The following is a 13,415-nucleotide window of genomic DNA, read 5'->3' on the forward strand; positions in this document are numbered from 1 at the left end:
GTTACCAGATTCATCCTCCTCTTTCTGTCCCAAGACCCTGCTCATTAACTCCCCAACTGGCCTCCCGTGACGGCTTCCAAACCTCCTCCTTTCCCTTATACAGGGGAAAATGTTATTTCTAAAATGCGCCTCTGACCGACTCCCTTTCTTCTTGAAGCCCCTTTGCAGCTCTCTGTCTCCTAAAGGGGAATGGCCGCAGCCGCTAGCCTTTCAGAGCCTCTATCATTGTAGCCTCCTCGACTCTCCCTTCCCAGCAACACCCACCCAATGCTCTAAGCACCCACAGACCCGCCTGTGCCCGTTTCCTCTGCCTTGGAAGACCCTTTCTCCGTTTCCTGCACTGGGGGTGCTGGCACAGATGTCACCCCTCTTGTGAGCGTTCCCCCCGCCAGGTTCACACTGGGAGTCACTCCCTCTTCAACGCCCCAGAGCGCTTCTCCGATTGCTCTAGAATTATTTACGTGCTTCTGCCAGACCAGACTCTAATTCTTGATCTTATCATCTATGGATCCCTGTGCCCAGGAGAGCCCTGCAGAGAGCAGGTGCCAGGAAGCGTCTGTTGAGGGAGTAAAGGAAGTGAGGCCCCCTCTGGGAGGACGTGGGAGAGTTTCGGCCAGGGTGCGAGAGGACGGTGACGGAGCGGGTGTTACTGCTTCCACAGTCAGCAAACCCCAGACAGGGGAGGGAGGAACGGGGTGCGGAGTTAGGCCGACCTCCGGGAGGAGGCGTCCCAGGCTGGGAGGGGGCAGGACACGGAGAGCAGCCCGCTGCACACCCCACAGCGGACCAAGCGCAGCCCGCAGGCAGAGGCCAAGGGAGAGGCAGCAGAGAGGCCAGGAAGGGCAGCAAGACAGAGAAGAGAGACCGCCGATACCCCAAGCTCTCTGAGTGCCAAGGCATCGCGGCGGCGCTGTCAGGATGGGGCAGGTCGGGGCAGGGCCCCGTCTGGAGGAAATAGGAGGTGCTGTGGTGGTGATAGACAGGGTGCACGTGGACGGTGGTGATGGAGGTGATGGAGGTGGAGGTAGTGGAGGAGGAGGTGGTGGTGGCAGTGGTGGCGGTGGCGGCAGAGGAGCAGGAGGAAGAAGCAGAGGCTGCTGGAGCGCTGGTCCCGAGGCCTTCAGAACTGAAAGACTGTCCGGAGGAAAGGCTGCGCATTCTCCGCAGAGAGACCCGGCTGGTCAAGAGGTGGCCAGCCTCCCCCTCCACCAACCTCTGAGATCCCAGGCCATGCTGCGGCTCCGTCAGGCGCTGCCGGACGCTGCTCTGCAGGCTGGGGGCTGCAAGGAGAGAGAGGGGGGTGAGGGAGGGCCCGCCTGCTCCGGGCGGGAGGAGGCAGCCTCGCCCGCGGAGAAACGTTTGCTGGAGACCACTCCTGGGCCTCTAGTGCCCAATCTGGGGAACAGGGCACCTCCCCGCCCCTGAAACCTCCCACCCGGGGTCCTGAAAGGAAGGGGAAGGTGGAGATGAGGGGCCCAGGTCCGCTTTAGGGACAATTCAAATGGAAGGAGGCCTAGGGCCGACGCCACGGTCAAGGGGATGGCAAGGCAGTTAGTGGGAGACACAGGCAGGACAGGGAGGCTAGGGTTTGGGCCAAGGTCCGGGAGAGCACGAAGAACCAGCCAGCTTAGACAGCCAAACTCAGGGGAAAATTCACCATTTAGACAAGGGTTGACACACAGATAAATTCATCACATCATTAATTATTGTATGAACGTAAACAAAGGGGAAATTAATATAGAGCTAGCTGCTGGAAGGTTATACAGTTGTTATAAATGCTGATTATGAACGGGTTTTTAAGACATAGGAAAATGCCTATTAAAAATGCTCGGGGTGAACAAGAGGCTACGAACTTTCATGTAAAAGAAATGCCTCGAGCCTATGGAATCCAAAGGACGGGAGGCGTCTGAAACCAGGCCTTCCTACTTCTAGCTGTGACCTGGAGCAACTCGCTTCCCTGTTTTAACTCCTAATTTATAAAATCCTGTAGGGTTGTCAGGAGGCTTCAAGAAAATGTTTTTCAAGTACCCAACACAGTTCGTGCACTCAAAGAATGGCAGTGGTTATCATCCTGAGCACGTAAAACTTATTTAAAAATGCAGACAAAAGACGGAAAGAAAAGGTGCTCAAACATGATGGGACTACAGTGCCTTTCTGATGTTCCTATTTACTGTTTTGCCTTTGCAAATTTCCTTTAATAAGCACGTGCCCAGCAAAGAACTGGCTCCTGGCCCAATGCTACAAGCCAGGTGTTTGGAAGACGATGACCGCCAGGCCCAGAGGGGCACGTGGGAACCGGCTAACTCAGGAGTGGGCCAGAGCAGCCGTCTTGGACTCGCGTCCACCTCCAGCTAAGACAGCATTCACACCTTTGTTTTTTTCTCCTCTACCCTGACAGGTGGGCCTCCCTACCTTCTCCCTCAAGATGGGAGGAAGGGCCGGGTTGCCAGGATGGCAGAAACCTTGGAACGGCCACCGGAGAGAGATCGCAGTTCCACGGTGGTGGAGAGCTGGGGAGGGCGGGCCCCCACGGCTGGGGGCTTCCAAGGCATGAAGGGGGCGGAAATGGAAGAGAAAGCAGGGACTGGGGAAGGAAGAGGGAGAGAGGAGGGGACAGAAAGAGAAAGAGCAGGACCTTTCCTTCCCTCTTTCCGTCTCAGCCCCGCTCGAAGGACCAGCAGGACATCCTGGTCCTTCGAGCTGGGCTCGGAGGAGAAGCCCAGCCTTCCATCACCACGGCGGTTCTCTCTCCAGGCCTCAGCTGTGCGGGCTGATTCTTCTCACCCCCGGGCCCTTCCCTGAAGTTAGTAGGGATGATGGTGAGAGAAGAGAGGGGGCAGGCAGGGAGTGACGCAGGCAGGACGAGGGCCCGTGGGGTGGGAGTGCTGGTTTAGTCCCCAAAGTCGGAAAAACAAAAGCCCCAAAGGGGCTCCTCGAACCCGGGTATTTCCAGAGGGACTGATCATCCGAGCCGGCGGATGCTGAGCAGAGAGAGCGGTCACTGAACCTACGCCCCATCAACCAGGCAGCATCTAGGGTCCAACAGCCAGGCCAAAAGGAGAAGAGAATCTGATTTACCAAGGGCTTCACCCTGCGCCTCGGTGGAGGAGGGAAGGGCTGGGGGGCAAGGGCTGGGGGGCTCAGAGCTAATGCCCATCCCTCCCAACCCGGAGAGCACAGGAGCCTTCACGGGACCAAGCTCCACCTGCCAGGGATCCGAACCTTGCTGGACCTTTGATAAAGCCCTGCCAGATACCACCCAGGGGAGAAAAAGCAGCTTGGCCCGGGGTAGACTATCCCGAAGATGTTTACAAATAAATCCTGTCCGGAGCTGGAATCAGCCTGCCGAGGAATCTGGTTTTCTAGAAATGAGCCCCTAACCCCGGCCAGCTTCCTGCCATCCCCTCTGCACTCAGGGGGTACGGGCTCAGGACAAGAGCTTCTCCATACAAGGCTATTCTACTTCTCTAAAACAGCCTCGGGTCCAGAGAAGAATTCAAATGGGCCAGTAAGGGCGAGGCCCCTTCCTTCACCGAGGAAGTCCCACGGAGCAGTGGCCCTCTCAACTCCGCTCCACTCGGCCCCGCCACTCGCCACTCGCAGGGAGAAAAGGGAGAGGGAAGCCCCTGGGCAGACGGTGGGGAGGCCCCGCGGTCGAGCTGGAGCCAGATATGCTTGTGCAGGAGACAAGCGGGGACAGGATGCCCGCCCGCCAGGGACACTGCTTCCTGCGGCCTCGCGCACACAAGCAGAGGGGGGCATGGCTCCATTCATCCCCTCCAGCAGTTACAAACAAGGAATGCAAAATTACCACAGACAAAAGCAACAAGGAGTCAAAATGAATGCCATTTTTATATTACGAGCCACTCACGGAGGTTATTTGTACACAGGTAGATGGGCGGGCGGGAGGACCAAGGAGAATAAAGGGATTAAAAAAGCACAGAGACACGCTTAACACAGCAGACCCGCAGGGCAGACGGAGCGTAGGGCCAGGAAACCCACCCACGGGACAGGACGACTGTAAAGACACGTCCTGATGCCAGTCGGGCTTTCGCAACCAGCGTCATGAGTGGAATCACCTTCCTTGGGACCCGCCCCGCACGCTGCTCAAGGGCGCACACCCGGGGCCCCTCCCTCAGCCGCCCCCCGAGGGGTCACCTACACTGCATGGACAAGGGCGACACAATCTCCTCATCCATGTCGTCCACGTCGTCCGTCATGATGAAGTGGGCCGGGCTGGGGCGCGTGCTGCCCATCCAGCTGGGGTCTATGTTCAGGGCGGCCACCAGGGAGTGGATGCCGGGGTTATTGACGATCTGGAAGCCGCACAGGATCTCTATCTGCTGCCAGCGGTGGAGGCGCTCCCGCAGCGCTGCTGTCACCTCGCTCAAAGCTTGCCTGGAGACAGAGGAAAGAGGATGACGGCACGGGCTGGGGGTGCGCCCCGACGGGACCAGACTCTTCTCTGAGGAGCACGCTGGGGGGGGGGTATGCGTGAGTAAGAATCACGATTAGGGGCTCCCTTGTGGTGCAGGGGTTAGGGATCCAGTGTTGATCACTGCAGTGGTGTGGGTTTGATTCCTGGCCCCGGAACTTCCACATGCTGCAGGCACAGCCAAACCAAAAAAGAAAAAGAAAAAGAAACACAACTAAATCATAAACTTAAGAACAAGGTGCAGGTAGGGAAGGGTTGCGGCAGGAGCCCAGAGCTGTACCTCTACCAGCAAAGAAGCAGGATTGGGCTGGAGGCCCTGGACACCCTCACACTCTGAAGATGGGCTGACATCACCGATCTGGACCCCAGGTGCCACTTACTTAGCTGTTAGGATTTTATGATCCACATCGTCCAGCGAAGAGCTGTGGGCCACGTGGAAGGTGCCAAAGAGTGTGTTTCTCTTCTTTTTTATCTTCTCAGCCTGCAAAGATGAGGCCCACAGCTTCAAAAGAGTAGGCATTAACAGTTGGAAAAATGAGAAATGCCTTTCTGTGGCTGGGTCCCCTGCTCCTAGCACAGCTTAGGCTGCACAAGAGAAAGGAGAAGAAAAAGGGAAAGGGAGGAGAAAAAGGTAGGAGAAGGCAGAAGAGAGAGGGAACGAGACGAGCAAAGGGAGCCCCCGGCCGTACCCTGGCCCCAGGAGGATCCTGCCCCCAGGCCGTCCAGGGCCGGCAGGGCCGTCCCGCCACCTGCCTCCACTTGCTTCCCGGAAAGCAGGTGCGAGGGACCCCCAGCCACACCCCCTCCTCCGGGGGCTTGAGGACATTATTAGGCGCTGCAACATGAGGGGAAGAAACAGAAGCCCACACCCGGAAGGCTCAGACCGGGAGAGGCAGCGACGAGGAAGAAGGGTGGCTGGAAGGGGCGGGGCGCGGGCCGGGGTGGCGGGCGGCCGAAGGGCAGGGCTCACCCCCTCCTTGGCCACCAGCAGCTGCTTCTCGGCGTTCTGCTTCTTGATGTTGTAGTACTGCACCTCCACCTCGTGCGTCAGCTGCAGCCACTTCTGCAGGGCCTCCGGGGCGTACCACGCGCTGTGAGACTCCAGCTCCTTCTCCGCTTTCCTCAGGGCCTCCCGGACCTGCAGCCAAGGGCACGGGCAGCACTCACTACCACCAAGACCCCCTCCAAAGCCTCTGTCTGCGGCTTCAGGGTTCTCTTATCTCCTGTGAGCTCTACAACTCCCCCAAGCGGGAGAAACGGCAAAGACTACCCTCTATGCTTTATATATGAAAAAGCAGGAGTTCCTGTCGTGGTGCAGGGGAAACGAATCTGACTGGGAACCGTGAGGTTGTGGGTTCGATCCCTGGCCTCGCTCGGTGGGTTAAGGATCCGGCGTTGCTGTGAGCTGTGGTGTAGGTCGCAGACGCGGTTTGGATCCCTCGTGGCCCTGGTGTAGGCCGGTGGCTACAGCTCCGATTTGACCCCTAGCCTGGGAACCTCCATATGCCGCGAGTGTGGCCCAAAAAAAAGACAAAAAAAGAAGAAAAGAAAAAGCAAGTTCAGAGAAGAAAAGTAACCTACTCAAGGTCACACAGTCAGTAGTGTCAACCAGAACTCAAATGGAGTTTTTTTGTTGTTTTTTTTTCTGCCAGACTAGGACATTCTTTGCCCACATTTTAGCTGCCTCTCCTGGTCAAAGAGCCAATCTCAGAAATCTTCCCTGCTCTCCAGAGGTATATGTCACCGCAATGACCCATGTTCTTTCTGAGAGTTGGGGCCTATTCTTGGGCTCAAGACATCACAATGCGGCAGGAAAAGCACTTGTTTGGGAGTCTGGAAAGCTGATCTGGTCTTTGGTCCACTACTCAGCTGGCTCTGCGACCACGTCCTTCATACAGAAGATCCCACTTCAGTAAAAGGCTTTCTCTCATGCAAATCCACACTGTAAATGAAGGGGTGATCTCAAGAGGGAGTGAGCTCCCCATCAAGGGAGGTATATAAAAACCTCACGTCAGAAGGACCTTAAAAACAACGGCTACTCCAGAGGGGGGTTGGCCTGAATGCTTTCCAAAGTCTCCTCTAGCCCAGAGACTTTGTGATTCTCCCACTGAGCAGGGCAGGCAGGCTGTGAAGGAACTCTCTCCAGGGCAGGAAAACAGCAAGCGAGCTGACACTTAACGTGGGCATTGCCAATACAGGCCAACAGACGGAGGGCCCAATGTGTAAGCAGCCCCTCTGTGCTGACTTCTCAGCAAGAAGCACACAGGGAAGCCACACCATCCCAAAGCACTTGGGCATGAAAGGTCTGAAGACACACTCAGAGTCCATTACATGCAGCAATTCTCTGCGATCTCACCCAGGCTGCCAGGACCAATGCTCCCCACCTCCCCCGGCCGGATGCGGACCTTCAGCTGGCCAGAGCCCCAGAGAAAAAGGGCTGAAAGCGGTCACCCGGCCAACTTCAGCCAGGAGGAGAGGGAAGTACCCCGAGCAGGCCCGAGGTCCTCCCTTCAGCCTCAACTCAGGTCAGAACACCTTCACTCATCCTCTGAGAGCCAACGAGAGGACCACGTGGTTTCTGCTCCTTGAAAAAGAAACCATAAAATGGCCCGCTCCTGGCTTCAGAGACTTAAAATGAGGAGCAGGTGCCTCGGAGACGAACACACCCAGTCTGAAAACGCAGGATCGTTGGTTCTCCTTAAAGGCAGTTGAAGGAATGGGGTGGTGGGCTGAGAAGGGGAGGAAGGAGGGAGAAGGCGAAGAGAGAGCCCGCGGAGAAGTGCTGGGGTCGGGGCAGCCTGCAGAGAGCTGACCAAACAGGCTTAAAAGCTGCGTGAGGACAGAAACGACTGCAAAGCAGGGAATGGGGGAGAGCTGAGGCAGAGACAGACACAGACACACTTGTTTTCTCTACGGAGCGTTTCCTGCGCTCTGCAGCTGTGCAGAATAGGTAGCTAAGAGGGGCATGAAATCTCCCATGATGTCACCACGCCTAGGAGACAAAGCACTGCAAGGAGGAGGGGACCTGACTCAAACACACGGCCAGTGCTACCCTCAAGAGAGCTGCAAAGCACTGAAGCTCTGAGGAGGAGAAGGCCAAAGAGCTAAATTAAAAACCTCCAAGGGGCAGACATGAATCTCTCATAGTCTTTCAGGGCCAAGGAGAAAGAAACCCAGGAGAGCTCAGTAAAAAGGAAAGAGCAGCCCTGAGAAACTTGGACAAGTGAGCCCTGGACCAAGTCCTACTAAACTACAGCCCAGTTCCAACATAGCTTAGTCTCTCGTTGGCTTGAGGTCCTCAGAGCCATGACATGCCTCATGGAACCCTGCATCTATGGGAGATAAAATCATCTGGAGCCTCTACTATTTTTTATTTTTGTCTTTTTACCTTTTCTAGAGCCGCTCCCACGGCATGTGGAGGTTCCCAGGCTAGGGGTCGAATCGGAGCTGTAGCAACTCGGGATTCGAGCCACATCTGCAATCTACACCACAGCTCACGGCAACGCCGGATCCTTCACCTACTGAGCAAGGCCAGGGATTGAACCCACAACCTCATGGTTTCTAGTCGGATTCATTAACCACCGAACCATGACGGGAACTCCACACTGTCCAGCTTTTAATAAAAACAAATTACTGCAGGAGTTCCCTTGTGAGTGGGTTAAGGATCCAGTGCTGTCACTGCAGCAGCTCAGGTCGCTGCTGTGGCACAGGTTCAACCCCTGGCCTGGGAACTTCCATACGCCATGGGCACGGCCAAAAATAAAAATAAAATAAAAAATAAATTACTAGACATGAGAAGAGGCAGGAAAATATAAGCAATAATCAAGAGGAAAAATAAGCAGTCCCACACATGATCCAGATGTTGACTTTACAACAACTATGATTGAAATGTTAAAGAAAATATGAGAAAAGATGGACACAAAACATGAAAACAGGGAACCTCTGGACAGGGGACAAGAATCTACAAAGAGTGAAATAGGCATTCGAGAAAAATCCATTATCTGAGAGCAGGATTCCCCTGAATGGGTTGACGAGGACAATGTTCACAGCAGGGCACAGGACTAGGGAACTCAGGTCAATATAAAGTCACCAAACAACACCAGGCTCAATTTCTCCTTCCTTCTCCACCCTTATTAACTACCTATGCATATTAAACACAATGCCCAAGATAAATCACTATACTTTGCTGTTAAAAAACAAAATTTACTATTCTGAAATACATATAATGACCAAACCAAAGCATAGAGAGAAAAAAAAGAACACAACTAAACATAAGAGACACGTGGAAAAGAGTTAAAAGGCCTCGCCTACACACTGGATTCCGAGAAGGGGAGGAGGAAACGGAGCAGAAGCACCGTGGAGCCCCGCAGAGAGTGCGTGTCCCGAGCTGAGTTGTCGGGGAGGGTGCTCTGTGTGCATGGACCAGGTCAAACGGATGAGTCACGTTTAAATGCTTTGTATCCTTACCCATAGTTTTGGCGGCTTATTATTGAGAGAGGCACGTAAAGTCTCTTAACTTTGATTATGAATTTGTTTACTGTCCTTTTAGTTTTTTCAACTTTTGCTTTATATGTACACGTGTTTTTTAACTATAATATTAGGTGTATCCAAATTAAGGGTTGTTATATATTACTGGGGTTTTTTTTGTTTTTGTTTTTGTTTTGTCTTTTTTTTTTAGGTCATACCTGTGGCATAAGGAAGTTCCCAGGCTAGGGGTGGAATCAGAGCTGTAGCTGCCAGCCTACGCCACAGCCACAGCCATGCAAGATCCAAGCCACGTCTGCGACCTACACCACAGCTCACAGGAAACGCCGGGTCCTTAACCCACTGAGCAAGGTCAGGGATCGACCCTGTGTCCTCACGGATGCTAGTCAGATTAGTTTCTGCTGTGCCACGACGGGAACTCCAATATATACGTCTGTTTTTATCTCTATTAATACATATTTCTCTAAAGTCTACTTTGTCTGATATTAATATACTGCTACCGCTGCTTTATTTTGCTTAGTGTTTATTGTATATCTTTTCTCATCTTTTACGTTTTTCTTCCATTTTTAAAATTAAAGTAGTTGATTTATAACGTGCCAATTTCTGCTGTACAGCAAAGTGACCCAGTCATACTTATATATCTGAAAATCTCCTTTCTTATATTATCGTCACCCACGGTCTATCCCAAGAGACTGAATACAGTTCCCCGGGGAATACAATAGGACCTCATGGCTTATCCATTCTAAGTGTAACAGTTTGTCATTCTTTACTTTTAACCGTTTTGTATGCTTCTATTTAAAGTGTACCTTTTGCAAACAGCAAATAGTTGGGTTTTGTTTTTTATCCACAGACACTCCTTGCCTTTCAACTGTATTGTGCAGATTGTTTACATTGACCAAGGCTCAACAAAGGGCTGAAACCATACAGCACATGTTCTTTGACCACAGAAAAATTTAAAGTGGAAATCAATGAGAAAGATAAATAGCAAAGTTCCCAAGTATTTGAAAATTAGGCAACACACTTCTAAATAACCACAGGTCAAAAAGGAAATTCCAATAGAAATTAGAAAACATTGTGAACTGAATGACAGTGAAAATTAAAATATTAAAACTTAGGCAATGCAGCAAAAGCAGTGCTGACTTGGAAATTTATAGCTCTAAAGGTATGTATTATAAAAGATTAAAGGTTTAAAATCTATAACCTAATCTTCTATCTCAGGCAATGATAAAAATAAGAGCAATTTTTAAAAAAAAATTTTTTTTTAAGGGCAAGACTTCCACACTAAATACTACAAAACATTATTGAGAGAAACTTTAAAAGACCTAACTCGATGACAGGATAAACAATGCTCCCGAGTTAGAATAATTATTGAAAATGTTAGTTTTCTCCTCCGCTAATCTATAGATTCAATGCAAAAATAGTAGCAGTCCCAGGGGAGCATGTGTAACAGGGTGACAAGCCGACCTGGGAAGGCGAAGAACCCAGAATGGCCACGGGCATCTCACAGAAGAACAAAGCTGGAGGAGCGAACACCATCACATTCCAAGACTTGTTGTGAGAGACATGGGTAAAGAGACAGACAGACACACCAGAGAACAGAATCGAGTATCTGCCTGGGGGAAAAAACCTTCATCTCCTACCTCATCTCACACACAAACGTTAGTTTGAAATAAACCATATCCCTAAATGTGAAAAGTAAAAGAGCAAAGCTTTCAGAAGAAAAGTTAGGAAAATATCTTGGAGTTAGGGAAAGATTTTTAAACAGGCCACAAAAAGCACCAACCATAAAAAAAGATTAATTGGACTTCATTAAAATCAAGAACTTCTCTTTGGAGTTCCTGTCGTGGCACAGTGGAAATGAATCCGACTAGGAACCATGAGGTTGTGGGTTCCATCCCTGGCCTCGAACAGTGGGTTAAAGATCTGGTGTGGCTGTAAACTGTGGTGTAGGTTGCAGACGCGGCTCGGATCCTGTGTTGCTGTGGCTGTGGTGTAGGCTGGCAGCTGTAGCTCAGATTTGACCCCTAGTCTGGGAACCTCCATATGCTGCGGGTGAGGCCCTAAAAAGCAAAAAAGAAAAAAAGGAAAAAGAAAAAGAAACCCAAATCCAAAATAAACACATGGGAAGATTAAAAAAAAAAAAAATCAGGTAAATAATTTGGCTTAGCGTTTCCGACCATAGTTTCCCTCTGGGAAGAATACTGAAAAGAGGAGGAGGCAAAAGTGAGCTTTCTGAGCGCTTAAAAGATCCTGACTCTTGATCCGGATGGTGGCGACACAAGTACACGCACGGGTAAGGGCTTGTCGGCTGTATACTTTTGATTTGCATACTTGATGTAAATACCTCAACTAAAAAGGGACAAAATAACTAGTACCATCTGTTAGTCGCTGTTCTTTGACAACCACGGTGACCATTTTTTGCAACGTTTCCACCGCGCTTGCGAGTAAGAGTCTGGTGACTCAAAGGTACTCTCGGAGCCCGCTGCGTCCCTCCCACGTGACCTCTGGCCCCTCCCCGTGGCCCCGCCCCCAGGGGGCTCCGCACTTTCCCACCTGTTCCAGCTCCTCCTCCGCATACTTCTGGCGGCTCCGCTCGTTCTCCGTACCCTCCCGCAGCTCCTTCAGCCGCTGGGCTTCCTGCTTGGCAAGGTTGATCTCGTCACGCAGCTTCTTCTCCAGGTGCACCTTCTCCACCTCCACTGTGCGGTGCTCCTCCTGGGCCTTGTGCAGCCTGGGGACGAGGCAGGCAGCTGGAGAAGGCCAGGGAGGGGGCACCAGCCGCCCCGCCATGAGCCGTGGCATTGAAGAGGAAAACGAGGGCTCCAGCGCTCAGAATCCATCGTCATTACCGTAATTTTTTTTTTGGCCTTTTAGGGCCACACCCACAGCATATGGAGGCTCCCAGGCTAGGGGTCCAATTGGAGCTGTAGCCACCGGCCTATGCCTGAGCCATGGGGGATCTGAGCTGCATCAGCGATCTACACCACAGCTCACAGCAACGCCGGATCCTTAACCCACTGAGTGAGGCCAGGGATCAAACCGAGTCCTCATGATGCCAGTCAGGTTCATTAACCACCAAGCCATGATGGGAACTCCCATTACCCTAATTCTCAGGTTGGCCATCACTTTGTCGGTAATGAAGGCTACGAAGCTAGATTCCTGGGTATCTGAATCCTTCTTTCTATGGTGTCTCACATACTAAGATCATAACTACTAGTTTTGGGGGGTATTTCACATTTGTCCTCTCTGCAGATAATGACAGACTGTATCACTATCAGCCTGGGACAGGTAGGGACATGAGGGGCATTAACGGCAGGTGGAGCTGAGACTGGAATTCCCATCCGTTCGACCTCAAAGCTCATAACCATTCCCCTTACACTCAGGTATCTGGAAGGTGCAATAAATGTAGAATACCCTGCAAGCCAGACCAAAGGCCCAGAGAAAGCCCAATGGCTGAGACACGACTGGGGTGGCAGTAGCGGAGAGATTTGGGAAGGGGAGGAAGGAACGACTGAGCTGTACCTCTTGGACTCCTGAGGACCTGTGCTCAGAAGCCCAGAAAAATGAAATTCATGCCAAAGGGGCTGGGCAGGGCTTGGAAGGGCCCCCTGTTGCTCCCAGCCCTTAGCTCCCTTCCTAAGTATCTTCCATGGTGGGCAAGAGCTCAGGGGCGTCAGTTATAACGAAAATACCCTTGTACCCACCCATGCATTCCCTCTGCTCACTGGAAAAACAAAACAAAACAAAACAAAAACTCAATGCATCCAACCAAGCTTCCTCCACAGACCCATCTATGTTCATTCAGTCAGGCATCCTTCCACTCATTCCCAAGTACTTAAGGGGGTTCACAAAATGACAAGTCCAGGGCTGAGCCCTAGATATACTGACGCGAATGAGAAAACCGTCAGTGCCACTGAGGCAGTCAGGATTTATTTATTTGTTTATTTTTGTCTGTTTTGCCTTTTCTAGGGCCGCTCCCACGGCATATGGAGGTTCCCAGGCTAGGGGTCGAATCAGAGCTGTAGCCACCTACACCACAGCCACAGCAATGTCGGATCCTTAACCCACTGAGCAAGGCCAGGGATCGAACCTGCAACCTCATGGTTCCTAGTGGGATTTGTTAACCACTGCACCATGACGGGAACTCCGGTAGTCAGGATTTAGTCCAATAAAGACACGTAAACAGACAGCGGCACACAGTGTGACAGGTTCTATAATAGAGAGACACACAAGGGGTTGGATAGGCCCAAAGGATGGGGTGACAGACTCTGCCTGGAAGGACTCAGGGCACAGGATGGCCTGGGCAGACTCAGCAGAAAAAGTGAGTTTGCTCCTTCCTCCAGGAGAGGGAAAGGACCTAGCCACTGTCAGCTCTTCCTACCCTCGTAACTACCACGCGACCAGGGGACCAGGATGGGAAGGGAAAAGGATGATGAGGAAGACAAGTGACATACGGCTTCGCCCTGAGCTACAGAAGAGGAAGGCCAGGCTGTAG

General features: G+C 52.0%; 1 protein-coding gene across 13 annotated transcripts in view; it reads right to left on the reverse strand.

Moving 5' to 3' along the window:
- The window catches only part of STIM1 (stromal interaction molecule 1), a 203,479-nt gene that overhangs the window by 5,091 nt on the left and 184,973 nt on the right, over nt 1-13,415 (reverse strand). For 5 of the 13 annotated variants that reach the window (XM_005653641.3, XM_021101948.1, XM_021101950.1 and 2 more), the window contains 5 exons: nt 11,474-11,651; nt 5,406-5,573; nt 4,816-4,916; nt 4,163-4,398; nt 875-1,280 (listed from right to left, as the gene is read on the reverse strand). In XM_005653641.3, the coding sequence (XP_005653698.1) occupies nt 875-1,280; nt 4,163-4,398; nt 4,816-4,916; nt 5,406-5,573; nt 11,474-11,651 (1,089 nt within the window). 13 annotated transcript variants of the gene reach the window in all.

The sequence above is a fragment of the Sus scrofa genome, chromosome 9 (assembly GCF_000003025.6).
Source record: "Sus scrofa isolate TJ Tabasco breed Duroc chromosome 9, Sscrofa11.1, whole genome shotgun sequence".
NCBI lineage: Eukaryota > Metazoa > Chordata > Mammalia > Artiodactyla > Suidae > Sus > Sus scrofa.